A 20,596-nucleotide genomic window follows, 5' to 3' on the forward strand; every position below is an offset into this window, starting at 1 on the left:
TTTAATATAAAATATAAGTCTGATTTGTAATTTTACAACATACATAAAACTATTGCCACATAAGGCAAATAATAAAACAATATATGCCTACTTGTAAACTATAAAATTTCACACATTTTGTAACTTTATAGGATTTTTATTTTAGTGTTATAGAAATGAAATAAAAATACACTAGTGCTGAACAATGCTGTACTTTTGGAAATTACTTTTCCTAATTTGTGGTTGCTCCTTTTCTGTAAAATGTTTAATACCAACTTTAAACGTACAAAAACGTAAGTGACTAAGTATAATGCATTAGTTAAATGAAAAGTGTTATTAATTGTTCTTCTTAATAAATTCTTGTTATAAAGATACGAGTAGTAAAGAGGCAGTAAACGCCTCGTATAAATAATGGTCTTTCACGCTTGGGGTCCTGGGTTCGAAACCAAGTTGGCAAACTAGTAAACTAACACCAGACCGATCTTACACCTCGTTACAAAAAATAAAGGTTCTTTGATGTTGTCACTACTGTCCTATTGCTGGGCGCGGGTCTCCTCTCAGAATGAGAAGGATTACGCCATAGTCCACCGCGCTGGCCAAGTACGAAATGGTAGACTTCACATACCTTTGAAAACTTTATTTTAAGTTTTTTAGGTATGCAGGTTTCCTCACGATGTTTGTCTTTCACTGTTTAAGAAAGTGATAGATAATTAACTGCTAATACGCACATAACTCTGAAAGAGATGTGTGCCAGGGATTTGAACCTCGGACCTCTCGATCAAGAGGCAGAGTTTCTTAATCACTAGGCTATAACTGCTGTAAAAAAGTATCACATAACCTTAACTTCCTTTACATTTAATTAGAAATTCTTTTACTTTTTTACTGGCCCTGAAAACATATAGACTTGTCAAAAATATGTTGTTTAATGTTGGTAATACGCCAGTAGGCAAATGTCAAACAAGTAAAAATATTTATGTATACTAAATCTTATTGTATTCATGTCCTATTTCTTGAAACTTAATTGTTATTATAATACAATATTTGCATAATAATAATGCTCATAAAATTCATATAAAATCAATGCTTACAATTACCCTGTTTTTGTAAAATATGATTGTAGAATGATAAATTATTGTCTGAGAGTATCGGTAGCTACTTTGTTCCGATGTGTGGCCTAGTTCGAGAGTTCAATAGCATAATCGATTAGTACTTAAGTAGTTCTCGCAAATATGGAGCTATATAGTTAAGTATTGGTAGATTTTTGCTCTAGATTAGCCTTAGGGTTCATTTACATCTTAAGAGAGGGCGTGTCAGACACGTAACGGGGTAGACAACAAATATTTTCGTATAAAATGTATTTTTGTATTAACATCCACCGTAACAGACGCGCAAACACCGGGCGATGCCTGACAAAATTTTGTATAGAATACAATACGAGTTTTGTCTGTCACGGTCCGTGTCTGACTCGTACAGTGTCTGTGGATATAAATGAGGCTTGGATTCGTCGTCTCTATAGACATTGCGCGTGTCAAAACGTGCCGTTTTCTACGATTTATTTTCAAACACAATGATTCTTTAATTTCCAAGCAAATTAAATTTTTAATTGTCCGTTAATAATAATAACATTATCATGTCTATACCGTAAAATCACTGTAGATAATTGTTTGTCGTAATAAGATTAATTAATGTCTGAGATCTTAATAATAGCCTGTAAACTTGTTATTGATGGTAATCGAAATATTGGTACCTAATAACTACATACAGTATTAATTAAGTCCCACGACTCAATCATTTAACAGTTTTATAAACTTTTTTTTTATTAAATCGGTTTTGTAAAGTTTCCTGTTCATTTTTGACATGATGTTAAATATCATGTAAAGTTTTCTTAATCAACCTTACTACGGAATCAACTATCTCTATCTATCTACCAGGCACTATCTCTCTTAACAGGCATTTAATTCTATTTTTCCTTGTAACTTTTAGTTGACAATAAATTGATTGAAAGAAAACGCCAAGACACATTAGAAATGTGCAGAATGTTTAACGAAGAGAACAAACTGGAAAGTTTAAAGTCATATGACGTCAGAAACCAAAATTTCGCCCACAACCACAGAAGAATTAAGCGTGATTTGAAACCGGAGAATTCCAGCTTCAACTTCGAAGAAGCTAGGCGCGTAGAGAACATTGTGGATAAACTGTACGATGATATGGCAGAAAATGGCATACGAGTCACGTACAGACAGAGGGACCTGCGCACGACCACGGTCAAGGTGATCGTTGATTTATAACTTTAAATAACTAGTTTAAGCATAGGAGTAGAGTGCCCTGTTTCTCTGTTTTGATAAGGACACTTTATATGTTGTAGGGCTTGTCGAAGTATGAGACATATACCTATATATACGCTCGTAAAACATTACCTTCCACAATCATTTAAGAGAGATGATATATTAGGAAATACACTGATAATTTTAATACCTTTTCTGATCGATTTATGCATGTTGCTGACGAAAAAGAATTGTAATATTAAAAAATAACCAACTGATTTAGACCTAAACCAGTGGCTTGAAGAGCTTCCTAAGTTGAGTCTGTTTCCATTTGTCCTAATCCTAAGCACCAAATATAAATCAATTATTCACCATAAAATACATTAGAATTCCATATTATATTCCATGGGTAAAATTAAGTCATTTGTAAAAAGGGCAAATAAATTCACATTTCCATACACTCTTCATTTTACAGTCGAACAATCAGTGTCCACTGTCCATATTATTCACATTGACTGCGTTCTAGCCAAGCAATCACGAATAAATGTGACGGATCGCTAGCTAAAGTAATTACACCAATACAACAAGTTATACGGTTAGCTAATACAATTTATATGTATAAATATGAAGTTTCGGAATTCGTAAAGTATATGGAGCGTTTCAGAGGTTACGTTAACGATGTGTGCGTAATTGACTCGGTTAAACTCACTTGTGGTGTCTGTAGTTTGTTATCCATACATAAATAAAGATGTTCATAAACAAACATTGCTAAAACTTCGGGTTTTGTGTATAAGTAATGTTAGCTATGAATATTCTTATTTTTCTTCTACACTGCTGAGTGTAGGTCTTTTTTAATGCACGTCATCCTTCTTTTTTGAGCTTTAGTTCGCTACTCTTTTTGCTTTTTTTGCTATATCGTCTATTCCGCGCATGGCCTGCGGTCCACACATTTCTGTCCAGCCTCTCCAAATCTTTCTTTCCTCTCGTCTCTCTTTCTCTCTCTCTCTCATCTTCCTCTCATCTACAACTTAGGATCTTTAGATATTATCGATTCACCTTGATTTAATTAGCCGGATAGTCATGTTACTGAATAATAAAAATAAGTGCATGCAACGCTGCTATTTTGGAAGTTAGTGCGTATTCAATTCTTGACGAATATAAAGAGAAATAAAGGTGAAATAGAATAGTATTATTATCATCGAGCAAATGCAAGGCCAGTGACTGAATATAACGTATTGAATAAAATGAATAAATTCATTGTTATTACATTAAAATAATTAATATGCAACATTTCATGTAGGTACTATGCTGCTCGAAACAAAAAGTTTGAATAATACCGATTCATATGACCAATGAATCGGTATTATTAAAACTTTTTGTTCGAGTTGCCGTATAATTTTAATTAATTTGGGTATGAATATGTACCGACTACGGTGGCCATTTTGTATTTAAATAATACTTAATATCTATGAGTACCACCGCCACACCATTTCTAAAGTGAAGTAGTTTTGCGTTTCCGGTTAAAGTGTTTGTAGTGCACTCCGACTGACTTATATGTAAGTCATTTGGAGTGCACTACATCATCTTACTCCTCAGAGTAGGATCTGTTCTATTTGGAGTTGGTCACAGAATTCATGGGCTGTTATGAATATATACCGTTAAGTGGACTGCAACCTTGTTTGCCACTCAAATATTACACAGACATTCAACGCGCTCATGGATCTTTATGTTTGAAATTCTGTGAGATTTCTGTATGTTAGATCTGCCTAGTTAGTGTATGTGGCCTCGACCGTTCTAATTAGATTAATAATATAAATAAAGAATCATACTTCTTAAATTAAACTCATACACAAAATCATTTTTCCAAAAGACTACGGTGAATTTTCAAAATGAAAGCGCAAGAAGGTTTAAGTTTGCTCCGGCGGAACTTGCCCCACCTCTATCCAATACAAGACGTCCATTCCATGCTTTGGATGTTGATGTGGGCGGCTTAAAAATACCTTGGCTGAAGAACTGGACCCATGGCATAGTTCCGTTTTTCATTGACTCCAATACTTATGGTATGTTTTTTTTTTTATCAAAAACTAAAAGTAAAACTTTTCTTGCTACTGCTGTGGCGACAGTTATACATATTTAAGACGAGGCAAATATTAACTTAGACCTTGAGCAACAAACTTGAGGTGGACGGTTTAAAAACAGCAGGAGTCCTGCAAGAAGTCAATCATAAATCCTTGCTTTTCTTACTACACCTAAATTATTCAGCAATAGACTAACACAGCAGCAGAGTTTTACTACGTTCCACACAACACGATAGAAAAAATACCTACCCCATTCTTTACCTTTGAATTAACATCAATTTACAACTAAACTAACATTTAGATGATTATAATTCTTCAGATTCTCATCTGTCAGAAATCATAATAAAAGCGTTCGACTACTTCGAAAAGGCGACTTGCATCAGACTCCAGCGTCTTAGAGAAAGGCCTACAGACAAGAACTCTTTGCAGAACGTCCAGTGGCTATACATTACCAACCCCTCTGGCATACGACAATGCGTTCATAGCAACGAACGGAAAGAAAATAAAGGAGTGCAGGTTACTTGTTTTATTTATATCAAGAACATTTGTAACTCCAAAGTACAACTACCTGATTTTGTTGTTAGTTCATCCCATTAGTCTTCTGAAACAGAGTCCTGTTCCTGAAGACTAATAGGACGAAATATAGGAAGGAATGAATATTGAGTGTTTCTGGCGCATAACCTTCAAACCAAACTTCCACTAGGTACTGTTCGATAAATCCATAAGTAACAATAAGTTTTGTGTTAGTGCCAATATTATTACATAAATTATTTATTACATGTTCTTTTTTATAATGCATCATAGAATTCAAGATTAACGTTTAAGATATCTAATTAATTACTTATTGATTGAAGATGTCGATTGTGTAAGCATCAGAATCAAACTTACAAAGATAGTAAAGTTCGCTTTAATTCTATTTCAGAAACACCCATAACTAAAACTACCTTTTTCTTATATACGTAGAATTCATTCTGCATCTTCATCTAGCTAGTAGTAAAAGTACTGTTAGTAGTAAGCAAAGATGTATTGTGTACTAGCATGAAATATTCTAACACACTCAAATGCGCCTTCGCCTTCAATGTGAATAAATAATTATTGACGGAGATAATACCTATGTGTTAACTAGTCATTGCTAGTGAAAAGCACTAATTACAATGACAGAGCCAAGTGGAGGAAGTAGGAAGTTACTTTGTCTTAGCAATAAAACTGTCAAAACCATGCAATCACTCATTTGAGAGGGTAATATGTAATCTTGCTAGCAGTATCAATTGCCCGAATGATGGTTTATGTAATATCAGTTTGTAAGATATTATGTCAATCCTATTCAATTTAAATTATTTCACTTCTAGAGTTTATAGTTATGACGTGTCTAATTACTATTGAACTACTGCTACTACTACTACTACTACTACTTCTACTGAAGATCCCGATATAAGACGACCTTCACCGAGCTGCTTAATGGATGAAACCTTTTTTATATCAAATAAAATATGTCAAAAAGTATATTGCAATTGGGTTGACTAAAAATTTTAGTCCACAATACCCCCTAAGTCCCGATATAAGACGACGATATTCTCAAAATATCACCTAATGTAATATTTCACAAACTTTTAATTGTTCTTATATTGCAGATGGTAGTCTTCGGATACGACTGCTTGTCACTTGGAGAAATATTGCACGAGATAATGCACATACTTGGATTTTCACACGAGCATACAAGACCAGATAGAGACCAGTACATCACTATATTGTGGGACAACATAAAACCAGGTAACTTCATTTTAGTGAAAACCCATACTTTCATTTATGAAAGCTATATATACAGTTGTATCAGACAAATCTAACATACGACATTATTTGAATTACGATTTAAAGAGTGTGGTATATCAGATTTACCTACTTAAGCGAAGTTAATAAAACTGATTCGAGTTTGGTAGCACCATCGCCCCTACCTCCATCAAGAGTACTGGCTTATTGAACATTTAGAAGGTGGTAGAACCCTTTGTGGTTCGACTCCGGCGGCACCACCGCCACACCTATTTCTACCTAATAACGGCAGTGTTAAGCACTGCTGTGTTCCGGTTTGAAGGGTGTGGTAAGGGAGACAGACTTTTCCGAGGCGTTCCAGCTTAGTCCTTAGGGGTAGCGGCGCATCTGTGGCCGACCTCAGGTAGGAATATCTAATCCTATCTGGGGTTGATTACAGATGTCCATGGGCGGCAGAAGCCACTTACCATCAGGTGGACTGCATGCTCGTCTGCTACTCTTATATTATAAAAAAAAAAAAAAAAAACATTGGGTAAAGTTAGTCATTAATTGAGAGTCGTACACGTTTGGTGCATCTATTATGTACATTAAAATCATAAAACAGAGACAATAGTCCTCAGAAGTAACAACGCATTTGTAGTGGTTTTGGTAAGCGCCCTAACAGAGCCCGACAGACACCCACAGACACAGACATTTAGCATCGATTTTTGACGATTTAGCTCTTTTTCGGAAGCTTTTTACCAGTAATCAAACATACAGCATTGATGTAGTTGCTAAAACACGCGATACCGTTTCGCAATACCTGTTCCAGCAACGATGCAATTGCCAAATCATGTACATAAGACTGTTGAGGCCGTAATGGAGAGTTAAATCCTGTTGTATTTATCTTGGATTCTTGGAATACTAAAAACATAGTTCAAAAACTAAAAACCACGCTAAAATCGCACATGGGAAATCGATAATCCTGATTCCTTATGATTCAGATGAGGAAAATGGTATAAAATTATTAAAATCGTGTATTGTCATCAGTTTTTGATAATTGTTTAAATTTTTAAGTTAACCGGACCTTTCAAAGTGGGTAAAAATCGAGTTCAAAAGTTCCGTTACATACATACATTCATACAACCCAAGCTAATAAAAGCGTGTTAAAAATAGGATCATCTAAAATGTAATTTTTGTTCCAGGATACAAAAAATACTTTGAAGTGCGTTCAAACGATCCGTTATTGAGTCTTCCTTACGACTATTCCAGCGTTTTACATTATCCTTCACGGGCATTTTCAAAAAATGGCCAAGTTACCATATTGACAGTAAATAATAAATATTATTTTTTTTGCTTTATTCCGTTGCTTTTAAATGGTAGTGTGTATATTCCCACGATACACGACCTTTCGAATTTAGAATATTATAAAATACACGGCTGAAGACGAGTATTAACCATATCGTGGGAATCCATCATTGGGTAGACAATATTACGAGATTTTTTTAAGAAATATTTAGAATTGTACATACCCAGGTAGGTATGTTCGTCGATAAAGGTAAGTGACCTCTAATTTTGAAAAAACAACATGTGTTAGAAACTACTTATTACACGTTTAAACGAAAGAAAACTTCCGAAAGAAACCTTGTATGGCTAAATATACCCAAAAAAATTCTTGCACTTTACACATGTTGCATGAAATGACATATTACAGCAAACTTTATTTATTTAACTAAAACCATTTATTTTTATTAGCCTGGAGTCAAAGTGGGTCAACGAGAAGCACTCAGTGACGTTGACATTACAAAAGTTACAACAATCTTCGGCCCTGAATGTATAAATCGAAATAAGGAGTATCTCTTGAAAACATGTCCCAGTGTAGTGCGAATGAAAAAGGAGGTAAAAAATATAACTCAAAAAGAAATAGAAGACTATTTCACGGACAGATTGTGGCCTTACGGGATTGTAAACTACAGGATCAGAGACAAAATGGAATTTTGTACGTTTTTTTTCTTAATATTAATCAATCATTGTTAGCCTATATTTAAAATCTCTGCCAGTAAATTTATTCGCACAAAAGGCCCAGAGACGTCCTGTGATTGCAGGATTCAGCACATCCAAATATTTTAGATTTTTATCTATCTTTAATAGTATTAAATAATTTGATCAAAGATACACAAAGCTAGCATTTACATTCTCAATGTGATTATTATCTTAATATTTGTCCATAACGTCAACAATGGAGACAATTCCCAAAAAGAAAAGGTTATGTGGTTTTGTGTGTAGATCACATTGTAGTAAATCACCTATTTTATTTTGTTACTTTACCTTTGATCAAAATTTATCTCTCGTATAAGCAGTATATCTTATATACAAAATTCTCGTGTTATGTTAGTTACCGTACTCCTCCAAAACGGCTTTACCGATTTTCACCAAATTTTATATGCATATTCAGTAGGTTTGAGAATCGGCTGCTATTTATTTTTCTTACCCCTAAGTGATAAGGGTTGTTCACCCTTAACATTTTTTTATTTATATGGCAACACAACGTTTGCCGGGTGAGTTAGTGTATACATATATTTGCAGCAATTGAAGAGCGCGAAAATATAAACGCAGTTATGCGTCACATTGAAAAGGAAACCTGTATTGAATTCCGAGACATAAATATGTATGAAATTGAAGAAGACAATTATATAGATAAAGAAGAAAATATGGAGCAAACAGACCAAAACGAAAATAAAGGTGGTAAAGGAAGCGATGATCATACACTTATATCACTTGAGGATAGACATGACGAAACTGTACAAGAAACTAATAAAATAATAAAACCAACGTCGAGTGAATCTGAAACTGCATATAATATAAGCAGTTCAGAAAACGCCATTTTTCTTAGAAATAAAGTTGATACAAAATCCAATTCTCATGGAGGTTCTAAAAAACCTGTGAGAGTTGAAAAAGATTTAACGGAATCTTCATATGCTTTCGGAAATTTGGCGAAAGTTAAAGGTATTATTAATATATTTTTTTATGTCGTGTCGTTTGTTCAATATTCCATATGTATACATAATTTGTTTTCGTACTAAAATACAATAAAATAGGGTATTTTCTATAAGTGTAGTTTTTCTATTTTCTGCTGAAACGTTTTCTTATGTCTTTCATCTATGTACAATCTGTTCAATCTATCTATCTTTCATCGTAAGCAAAAAAAATAACAAAGCCTTAGTAAGTAACTAAGTAATTAGTAAGTATTTTTAACCTCAGCTCCGCCAAATAAAAGAGTTCGTCGAGACACCGACGAAGCTGCAGCAGCAGGTAGACGACATTCAGAAAACTCCTTGACGTTTGTGCGGTCTTCAGAACCAGGCTGCCAATGCCCTTCACCAGGGATTCCTAAAGGCAACCAGGTAAACATCATCATCAGCGTTATTATTACCTTTATACAGTTAGTTAGTACCTAAGCTAAGAAGAAGAAGTACTTCGCTTATTTTGTGTATCAAAAGACAAGAGATGAAACAGAAGACATCAACGGTAACTGGTGTCATAATGCAGACAAAGATGTAGCGATGGTGCATTCGGAGTCAAACCACAAAGGGTTCTATTAACTTCAAGTACTAGTAGTCCTCAGGGTTACATTATTACTCATCTGCTGGACTAACTGCGTTTACATTTATTATTAGGATTTTAAAGAACAAATAATATTTTAATACCCATTATTAAATACAACCAATAAAGTGTATTGATTGATTGTAATAAAGATAAATATAGGTATTACCTAAGCATTTAGGGACATAGTGTAAGTTAGGAGTAGGTATATCTTTAACATAAAAAAATAAAAGAAAAAGCTCTGATCGGAAATGATTCAGAATGCATTTTATCATTGTAATAATTATTGTACTTAGAACTTTATCAAGCGCCCGATACTGATAATAATTTGGCATCTGTTCGTCCTTCACACGAATTCAATAAACTTCCAAGGTTATAAATTACTAATGTGGCCTCATTTGGTATAATCGTACGTATCTTATTATTATAACTATGTAAAAAGTCCAAGTTTTTGTATGTGATAACAAAATAATTATGATTTTGAAATGAAAACATTTTTATTGCTTATCATTTCCAAATGTTCAAAACATTGTATTTTTTTGTATGATGTTCGTCTCGTCGCACGAATTCATTTAACAAAATTTTGAAAATTCTTTATTTTAGGAACTGAAAATCAACGCGGATTGTTTCAACTCTGTTAATGACCTCCTCCACCTATTCGTTCATGTCTTGGGTCTGGATCATCAACATAATATGTATGATAGAGACTCATACTTACACATATTATGGGATAAATTAACACCAGGTTAGTATAATGTAATTAGATGTACCTATAATACAAAATCGTCTAATAAATCCCATCTCTGAATCAACCCTTAGGTCCCTTGCTGAACATAGATCTCCGTTATGAAAAAGCAAGTACCCCATCTCCAACATTTAATTAGTAAGGCGCCTCTTACAACAACTACGAGAAGAGAGGCAATATGGCTACTAATCCTACACGACAAAATGTACCTGCTACACAAAATTGAGAAAGTCTTCTTGTACTTATCTGTTTCCGTGGCACTTGACGGTTAAGCTTCAAACGCTTCTACAGCAGTATAATAATACCGTTGCATAAATAACAGGCTAATATCGATCCAGTAGTAAACTGGCATTTTAGATTCCTACCCGTGTACCTACTCTATGATGAAAATTTACAGGTGCCCGACATGTCACTCATATGTTTCAATAACCCTTTTTTGTAGAAATAAAGAAGGAGATGCAAAAGAAGCTGCCGCCCGCCGCTTCCATGGGTTTCCCCTACGACTACCAGAGCGTCATGCACTACCCGTGGCTGCAAATCAAGAATGGTGTCACCAACATCATGTATCCTATATGGGTCGGTCTTAATATTATGAATTATACCCGTTTCAGACAACAATGTTAAGTTCTGCTCTACTCTGATTCCATGGATGCAGTAGAAGAGAAAAACTTGCGAATCTTCTTTTGTAACGGAAAATTGTTATAAGATGTGCAACGGTAGAGCGCTTAGGTAGTATTATATAGCTTAGATTTTATACACTCTTAACAACTATTTTTTAAAACCTCTCAGGTGTTTCGCGGTGTTTTCCTTCGTTTTAGCAAGTGATAATTAATTTCCAATAGACACAATGTTTTTTTTTAAATTAGAGGTGGAAGAGGTCTGAATTTTGAACCATGGAGCCTCCGATTAAGAGATCAAATTTCGATCGCTTACTAAAGCAGTAGTCTGCTGTACAAATCCCCAACATACCGTTTGCTTTTTAGAGCTAATATTTTTGTTTTAAAGACATTAAAACTTCCAGAACGACGGCTGGGGCATGGGACACTGGCAGGGATTAAGCTCGACCGACGTCCACAAATTAAATCTCATTTACTTCAAGGAGTGCTCGGTACGGAAACGACATGCCCAGGAATAAAATAATCTGTATTTCTTGTTGGTTTTATTAAAGTTTTGAAACTAATGCCTGTTAAAGCCTTTTGGAGCATATTGTAGAGACACACTATATAATTTATGTATAAGTATATATTTTATGTATGAAAAAACATAAGTAAAAATGAATACTTATAAACTTCTACTTATATACAGTAATTTATAACATACTTATTGACTATTATTTTATTTTTCAAATTATCCTCGGGGCCGTCTTGATACGAGTAATTATCCTAAACTTTTCAACAAGCAATTCTTGCGTGTGTATCGTTTGCTGTAAAACTATAAATATACGGGTTTTTTAATGAATATTACGAATTTCCTTGCAATTGTTGTTGAACCCAGTTCTTTTTAACACGCTTTTATTAGCTTCAGACGTATGTATGTTGGTATGTTAGTATGTAACGGAATCTTTGAACATGATTTTAACCCCCTTCAAAACGTCGGATTAACTCGAAATTTGGCATACTTATTAAGGACCGATGACAATTCAATATTTTAAACATTAATAGTTGTGTACCATTGTCCTTATCAACATCCTCAGGATTAACGATTTTCGAGGCGAGATTTTTCAAGCACCTTCAGCAAAGTTCATCGCAACTTTAGATTGCAAATAATTATTGCTATTTAGTTTCAATAGGCGTAATTTTTATATCGTGATTTTTAGTTTAGAAAATAATAATGTTATTTCCCTATAACTCAAATGTTCTGAAACATATCTATAATGCCCTCTTGTAGAATGATTTTTAGGATTCCGTACTCAAAGGTTAAAACAAAACCCTCTGCGGTCTGTTCGTCTGTCGTTGGGCTTTATCTCTTAAATCGTAATAGATAGACACTTGATTTTTTTACAAACGGTGAATAATGGTGGTCGCTATAACGAGAAATACTAAAAATTAATAAATAATCATTGTGCTCCATTTATCAGGTTCGAAAAGCACCCCACACTTTTTCCACAATTATACTATTTACTGTTCCTTAATTGATTCTTAGATTGAAAATTTTTTTCTACTTTTTAGTTGAATTTATCATAAAAGCGTGTTTTTTAGTTTTTTGAACTATAATTATTTTAAATAATTTGTATTACTTTTCAAACCAGAGCTCTATAAGCCCCTAAATAGCGCATGAAATGACATCACAATTGCACGCGTGCCATCACCTTATTATAACTTAATGTAAATGTTTTACAGTACAAATCAAGATGCTTCGAGAAGAACTTCTTACTCCTATTTAATATACCTATATATAATACAGGCCGTATTGACCAATTTACTGCTACTTCCATAAACGCAGGGCTCGACTCGAACCTGATCAAAAGAAACAACAATACACATTTTTCATGCATTTATTGTGGTATTACCTATACCGAATGCTTTTCCAGTATGTGGATTTGTTGAATGATGACTTTTAAAAAATCGTTAATCTGTGCCCCCACTATCGGCATTATTCGATTCTTCATTTTTCCCTCCCCCATCATTATTGGCGCCTGATCCAATTTCATGTATCTCTTCACTATCAGCATTATCGGATTCTTCATTTTTTCCTCCCCCATCATTATTGGCGCCTAATCCAATTTCATGTATCTCTGCATCACTTTCAATGTGTACGCCATCACCTGTACTAGGGATTTTCTTAACGGTGTTTATTTCTTTATTTTCATCATCTTTTGACTTAGTATTATTGGTCAGTACTATCTTGCATGTATCTATCATATCTCCAACCTTTCTCTTGTTACATTCGTGATCAAAGAGCAATCGGAGTTTCATTTTGTCCAATTGAGATAGATCGCTCATTGGATTTATTACTAACCCAGGAACCTGTTATGTGTAACATATTTATTATGATATCGTTTAAAAGTAAAACTAAATTTTCTTTCATTATGTAATATTATGTGTACTTAAGAGTGTCAGAGTCTTGGATATCAATGGTAATAGTTATATCTTTCTCTGCTCCCCTTGTAAAGCTCAAATCATATACATAAGACCCGCCTCTGTGATTTTATTATCTTTTTCTACTTCCCCTGTGAAATCAAATAGAAGAACCACCTTTGCATGGTTAATCCGCAGACATGTTAAAAAAATGGTGAAAACGACGCATCCGAACCCCAATCATCTACTCTGTGTAGCCTCCGCTCTACCTCATTATAAAGTATCTATCAAACTTCAGTAATCACTGTGATTTTTAATTTATATAGATATTTGCGTTACATACATTCTAATATTTCATACAAGATATTGTAAGGAGTGCATGTGCATTTTCAGAGTAATTATATGATGTTTTCTAACTTAGTCATCAGGGTTATTCATTTACAAGATTTGATTACAAATGTCCATGATGAACGGATATCGCTTAACAAGATTCACATACCTATGAATTATATTCGTAAAATAGAAATGCTAAAAAATCTTCATACCAAAGGCATGACAGTAGCGTGTCCATTCATGCTGAAGGCTCGGTCATGGAAATGCATGACACTTAGAGGATCATACTCCACCAGCATCTTGTAATGTGTACCCTCATTATACTGAATTCTGTACAGATGCCTGTATTCTTCAAAGGAGATTATAAATTAATAAATTTGGTTACATAGGCTTACTTAATTATGTCTAAATGGTTCATATTTAAAACATAATGATATTTTAATGGTACAAAAAGCGAACTTAACGTTAAAAACATTTTTTACAACTCCACCTTCATTATCAGCAGAAAACATAAAAATTACATTCTTTAGAAACCTAATGTGTAAAATATTATAATCTTACGTAAATAAAATAATTCAAAAAAATATGTTTTTATTTTTTCCTGATTATCATTTTTTGTTTCCATGTTTATTTGGTGGTGTCGTCGGTGTGTTAAGTAAAAAACACAATATAATATTTGTGTAAAATAAACCAATGTTAAAATGCTACTCGTAAGTTCCTCGAACTCCAAAGGTTAACTAACTAAATAATTTCAGAAATATTAATACTGTAAACACTAAGGCGCCATAATCGCGTTGGCAATAAAGCCTGATTGTAAATAAATGATAAACTAAATTTAAAAAGACGTTTTCTCCCTACTATCTGTTATTGGAAGTCAACTTACCTGGATGAATATTGTTCCACATTACCCGGATATACTGATCTCTGTGTGGATGGGATACCTCGTCGTTGAATCCAATAGCGTGTAGCAATGAGTGCGTGATTTCGTGCTCTTTCAAGCAATCGAAACCCAGAACCAGTATCTGCAATAGACTCACAGAAGTTGTAAGGAAGTTGAAGTCCTTGTGGTTGTGGCAAAGTAATTATTTTTGCCTTGCCAAGGAATACATCTGGAGGAAACCTGCATAACCTAAAAAACCTTTAAAAAAGCTCAAAGGTATGTAAAGTCTATCGACTAATCCTTCTCAATCTAAGAGGCGGCCCGTGCCCGGCAGTAGGGCAGTAATGGGTTGACAACGAAGACCACGAGATAGCAGCATATTCAAGTAGAACAATTTCAATAGTAACTTTAGATATAGGAGCTCAAACCAACTATCGAAGTATGGGCACAACGATAAAAAACCTAAATTATATTTCCGTCAGGAACGAACTTAAAACGAAGTAGAAGACATACAATGTGAACCCTAAAAGCTTCTTCTGTGGACATAAATCCGATCTAACACGAATAAAACATGTAAATTCCTACACCGGGTCTGGATGTTGATACTCGTACACTTATATTTATATTTTACAGGGATTAAATGCAAAAACTAACATTAAACTTACAATTTCACCATCTTTCTTATATATCGGTTTGTGAACGCAATTCCGTTCTCCTTCTGGATTGGTTATGTGTATCCAGGTGATGTTTTCAGTGGGTTTGACCAGGATTGGTTTAAACCTCATACAAGAGCTTGTTTCCAGCGTATTCATAGCCATACGAACTCTATAGGCTATGAAGTGATCTATGGGTTAAATTTATACTATTATAATTAATCGTTAATTATCGTTCGTAGCTGTGATGAATATGTTTTTGGTTTTTTACCGACTTCCGACGGAAGACGTTATCTATTCTTCGCGTATATATGTTCGTATTTTAATTGGTATCACAAGTAGGTACGTAATGGGTAGGTACATGTTTTGAACATTGCATATTTTGGATTACGAGTTCGAGAAATATGATCAAATTCAACTATTCTTTTTTGCTGTTGAAAACAGCGATAAACAAATATCTATGGACCCACTTATTGGACATCAATAACCATGAAACAGAAAAAACAAGATAACACACGTTAGGAACACCGGTTTATTATACCTACAGCTACAGTTAAGATAGTTGTCTTATATTCGTAAGTTTCCATTGACAGATTACAATTACCATATTATATTAAAAAGCATTAAACTTACCATAAACAAGATTATCTAAGTAATATGTAACAATTCCCATGGGCCAATGGTATCCTATATCTGCTTGTACATTGCTTATTCCACTGCTGTTTACATTGAAGACTAAAGCACCTTAAAATTATATACCAATGTATACTTTATTTATACAGTATATTTAAGTATGTGATCGTATAATTTGATTTTGAAATTTGATGACCTTAAAATTCTCACACAAATTGGTTTTCTGCCGATATATTATTATTTTTTTTTAATTTCATATTGCGTATATATTCTAATATTCTTATGTTCTTCTCAGGGGTAGCAACGCATTCCACGGCCGACTTCAGTTAGGAAACTCATCTTATCTAGGGTTGGTTACAGATGCCCATGGGCGGTAGTGCTCACTTGCCATTACCTAATTAGACTGCATGCTCTTTTACTACCTCAATATAATTGAAAAAATCTACGATAAATCATGTGTAATTCAGATTCGAACGTGTGCCTTTACGGTACGTAAGCAAAAAAATAAAGTTCCTTTTTATTTTGTGATGTAAGTACTTAGTACCCATGTCGCACTTGTTTGAATTTTAGGTAAATAAAGCTTACCATCACTTCCAACTCTACTACTTGTAACAGCGATAAAAGTAAATAAAACAAGAAAATTATGTATCGATACGAATGTTACCTCCATTTTACTAAGCAATACCTATTCCACAGAAACTCATTGCATTGCCCATGTAATAAAAATGCATTTATTTTCAGAATTTTTACTAACTCTATTATTTAAAGTCATAAAAGAAGGTATAGTGTAGGTACTGATACTTTACTTTGGTATTAAATATAATAACTACGAGCCCATTAAGTTCAATACGTACTTAATTATTCTCTAAAACCTACTTTATGAAAATAAGACATTAAAATATACAGTATAACATTAAATACGCTTCAGGATTATTGCTCCCGATAAGGTAGCAGCTGTAAATTAATAACAGTGATATTGTATAGGTATACCTAATTTTATATATATCTATGTTCAAATAGTCCTTGGAGGCTGAATTTTGAATTTTCATGATTCGATTTCGAAGGTAGTACAACCACGAACTCTACTTCTGCCTTATAAGACTTGTGTTGTGTAGCGCTGTTACACTCTACTTTGGAGGGAGAGATAATTTAGTGGGGCTACCATCTGACCCCTCAGGAGTGGCAAGATATCTATGATCGAATCCCATGAATAGAAAATGTCCATAAGCGGCAATGGCGAATGGCAAACGCCCATCACCATCAAGTGTACCCACATGCACGTTTGCTACTCCTACAATGTGATATGCCTTTATGATATGGTGATGAGCGGGGCACCCAGTAATACGGGCTACCAACCCAGTACAGGGGCCCTTGCGCCTTGATTTGTATGTAATTGTTCTTTAATCAATAAAACATTTTTATTTATTTTTTTTTATTTATTTATGAGTTACTTAATTAATAAACACAGTAGTTTTTAATAGAAAGCCATATTTAAATAGCCTTAATGATTTAAGTATATTTTTCTCCTCAGAATATGTATTTTACAAATGTAATAATTGCTGGCACTAAATAATTAAAATACATTTATACGTATATTTTACTGACACGGTTCCGAAATCGTGCCCATAATTGCACCTATTTTACATTTTTATCGCATAATTATTGGTAGGTATTGTATGTATGTGGTAGGTATTGTTTGTGATACACAATGGTGATACACATATTTTTCTGCTAGCCACATAGTTCAAAATTTTAACCAATCACAACAAAACACGAAATGTCAAATTATTCCACGTTCTGTTTCACGTAATCCAAATTTGTTTCTTAGCTTGTAACATTATTTACTGTATTTAATTCCATAATATTCAGAGTAAATCACAAAGCACGTTTGTAACACTTGCTACAATTGCTTATACGACTATGGAATCATTTTACAATAAAATAATAAGAGTAAAGTAGTAAAGTAGCAGAAAAGTAAAATGAACTTACTTTTCATTACGTGTAACAGAGTGGTTGTCGGCTCGCCGGCTGCCAATGCTAAATAGTCAAATACGCCAATGTCAAGAGTGTCAAGTTGTTTGTAGCTGTTACAATAGAATAAAATATATTTCCATTTAGAATATACGATTATTTACCCAAGGAATTTTGACTCGAACGCGTGCAGGCAATGCGTGCTTTATCAATGTCGACGTATACTTTTCTTTGTGGTTTGTTTATTTTATTTTCCGTTCCAAATAAGTCATCGGCTGCAAGTGGCTCCGTCGAATTGGACGAATTTTCTTTCGATAAAGTCATAAATAAGTTTAAAGCGTCGCTCGTGAAATTCGACGTCGCCTATCCCTACGGTGACAAGCACGATGCATTCGTGGCGCTCGCTAAAACTTCGCAGGATGTCGACGAGCTGTTAGTTGCGGAAGTAGGGGTGAAGGATTACGGCGAAAAAGAGAATGAGGGTCTCGCCAAAAAGTACGGAGCGTCCAAGGAGAACTTCCCGTTAGTTAAACTATTTATTAAAGGGCAATCTGAACCCGTAGTGTTCGATGACTCGAGGGGCTTCACGAGCGATGAGCTGCGACGCTTCGTACGTGAAAAGAGCGGCGTGTACTTGAGTCTTCCCGGCTGTGTGAAGGAACTTGACATACTCGCAATGAAGTATATGAAGACTGACAGAGAAAGTAGGAAAGATGTCTTGAAAGAAGTCGAAAAAATTCTGAAAACACTTGCCGACAAGGTATGGTATTAACTAATATTTGCAATTGTAAATTTTATGTAGCAGTTACAACATCACTCTATAATGTACAGAAAACTGGGTTCAATTCCCCAATGGATAGATTTCAATTCCTGTAGGTAATGAATTTTTTTTTTTTTTTTTTTATAATATAAAAGTAGCAGACGAGCATGCAGTCCACCTGATGGTAAGTGCCTACTGCCGCCCATGGACATCTGTAATAAACCCCAGATAGAATTAGATATTCCTACCTGAGGTCGGCCACAGATGTGCCGCTACCCCTGAGGACTAAGCTGGAATGCCTCGGAAAAGTCTTTCTCCCTTACCACACCCTTCAAACCGGAACACAGCAGCACCTATGCTGCAGTTATTAGGTAGAAATAGGTGTGTCTTCAAATGTTCTGAAATGTAGGTTTTTTTCATATCTAACATTTTTCATATCTAACTCTATATGATATAAATTCAAAAATATGTTTAATTTTAGGAGGCATCTTCAGGAAAAATCTACAAGACAATTATGGAGAAAATCCAAGAGAAGGGTGACGAGTTCATTATTTCAGAAAAACAAAGAGTAAATAAGTTACTCGGTGGCAAGGTATCTGAAGAAAAGAAGAAAGAATTAGCCCTCAGGATTAACATCCTACAAACATTCCAACTTCGTAAAGACCCAATCAAGAAGAAAGAAGAACTTTAAACTGCTTCAGAATTACACATTGAAGCTGATTTTCTGGTAGCTTCAGTCCTGTATTGTATATAGTCACACTACCAAATATACAATTGAATTTTAAATACTTCTTACATAATAATATACTATTCTTGAATATCTCTTCATAAAATGTGATGTTTCTAACAAATATTAGGTATCTTTTATGGTCCTAAACATGATACATATAATATCACATCTGTATTTGTAGAATTTTTCTGTCTATATTAATCAAGATATGTCCATTAAAGGTACATGACTATACTATAATATTAACAAGTGACCAGCCGAATTCTCGGTTTTCTGTAACTTATGTAAGACATGCATGCTGCGGTCTACCGTACAGTTTACTAGTTCAGGTCAACCACAAGTCAGTAGTGTATATAGACTTTCCAGTGTACCGTACAATGTGCAGACCTGTTTGCGATGACATCAATTTAAAACTATGATGCACAGTAGTGTCACACAAAACAATTGAATTTTTGATCTTCTGTCGGTTGCCTACACAGGTTCAAAAACCTCCACAGGTCTATTTCCCACACACAGTACAAAGTCCTGCATAAGTATACCTGTACATGTAGACATGCACTGTAGTGTGTATTGCAGACAGTATCCAAGTGCTCTGTAATGTATACATTGTCATATTTTATAAAAAGTTTGTTTTGACCAAAACAAAGGAGAAACATAAGGGTCAGTTTAGATCGAAGCCAGTTTCGGTAGGTTGCTAATATTAACCTTCATTCTGCAATGGTGTATTAATGTGCTTTTGTCAAATGTACGCAATACATTCCCTAATCGAAAACTATTCAACTTACCTATACCCTTATTTTTTAAATGAATCAATTCCAAATATTAAAGATCTTATATTTACTATGAATATTAAAAATACGTAAAATAAGTTTTAAAAGACCATGTTCAAATTATCAATCATGTTTATATTTTACTACGGGTTTTAGGTCTTATTAATACATTCCTTTCTACTTAAATTCATAAAATTATGTAATTTTTTTTTAAATAAGTAATTTCAGTAATATGTATATATTTCGAGCAGCCTAATTGTCCTATAGAAGGCAGATATTTTTAATATTATTTTGTTGTCTTATTTTAACTATACAAGTAAATTTCTATGAATGTGAGTGTAATAGATTTTTATGTGCACAAAATGTCTCAATAAAATGTGGAAATATGTTATGGTCTTTTTTTTCGGTGTTCAAAGGGTACATAATAAAACAAG

General features: G+C 34.0%; 3 protein-coding genes across 3 annotated transcripts in view; 2 read left to right on the forward strand and 1 right to left on the reverse strand.

The window, feature by feature from the left end:
• The window catches only part of LOC140746470 (uncharacterized), a 15,596-nt gene extending 3,973 nt beyond the window's left edge, over positions 1-11,623 (forward strand). Inside the window, exons 2-12 of the mRNA XM_073078623.1 lie at positions 1,963-2,243; positions 4,114-4,303; positions 4,641-4,837; positions 5,953-6,091; positions 7,273-7,397; positions 7,823-8,066; positions 8,654-9,073; positions 9,329-9,471; positions 10,274-10,415; positions 10,858-10,991; positions 11,437-11,623. Of these exons, the coding sequence (XP_072934724.1) occupies positions 1,963-2,243; positions 4,114-4,303; positions 4,641-4,837; positions 5,953-6,091; positions 7,273-7,397; positions 7,823-8,066; positions 8,654-9,073; positions 9,329-9,471; positions 10,274-10,415; positions 10,858-10,991; positions 11,437-11,550 (2,129 nt within the window). The 3' untranslated portion in view covers positions 11,551-11,623. The remainder of the gene's footprint in view (positions 1-1,962; positions 2,244-4,113; positions 4,304-4,640; positions 4,838-5,952; positions 6,092-7,272; positions 7,398-7,822; positions 8,067-8,653; positions 9,074-9,328; positions 9,472-10,273; positions 10,416-10,857; positions 10,992-11,436) is intronic.
• A 1,359-nt stretch (positions 11,624-12,982) lies between these two features.
• On the reverse strand, positions 12,983-16,037 carry LOC140746471 (zinc metalloproteinase nas-15). Its single transcript, XM_073078624.1, has 5 exons — positions 15,932-16,037; positions 15,311-15,489; positions 14,649-14,787; positions 13,978-14,114; positions 12,983-13,381 (listed from the first exon to the last, which is right to left on the reverse strand). The coding sequence occupies exons 1-5, from the start codon at positions 15,969-15,971 to the stop codon at positions 12,983-12,985; spliced, it is 894 nt and encodes a 297-aa protein (XP_072934725.1). The 5' UTR covers positions 15,972-16,037.
• Positions 16,038-17,968: 1,931 nt separating this feature from the next.
• Positions 17,969-20,550, forward strand: wbl (endoplasmic reticulum protein 29-like protein wbl). Its single transcript, XM_073078189.1, has 2 exons — positions 17,969-18,662; positions 19,144-20,550. Exons 1-2 carry the CDS (start codon positions 18,099-18,101, stop codon positions 19,351-19,353), a joined length of 774 nt encoding a protein of 257 aa, XP_072934290.1. The 5' UTR covers positions 17,969-18,098; the 3' UTR covers positions 19,354-20,550.
• The last annotated feature ends 46 nt before the right edge of the window (positions 20,551-20,596 follow it).

This window comes from Epargyreus clarus, unplaced genomic scaffold, assembly GCF_041222505.1.
Source record: "Epargyreus clarus isolate Ecla_fem2 unplaced genomic scaffold, WU_Ecla_fem_2.2 ptg000012l, whole genome shotgun sequence".
Classification (NCBI taxonomy): domain Eukaryota; kingdom Metazoa; phylum Arthropoda; class Insecta; order Lepidoptera; family Hesperiidae; genus Epargyreus; species Epargyreus clarus.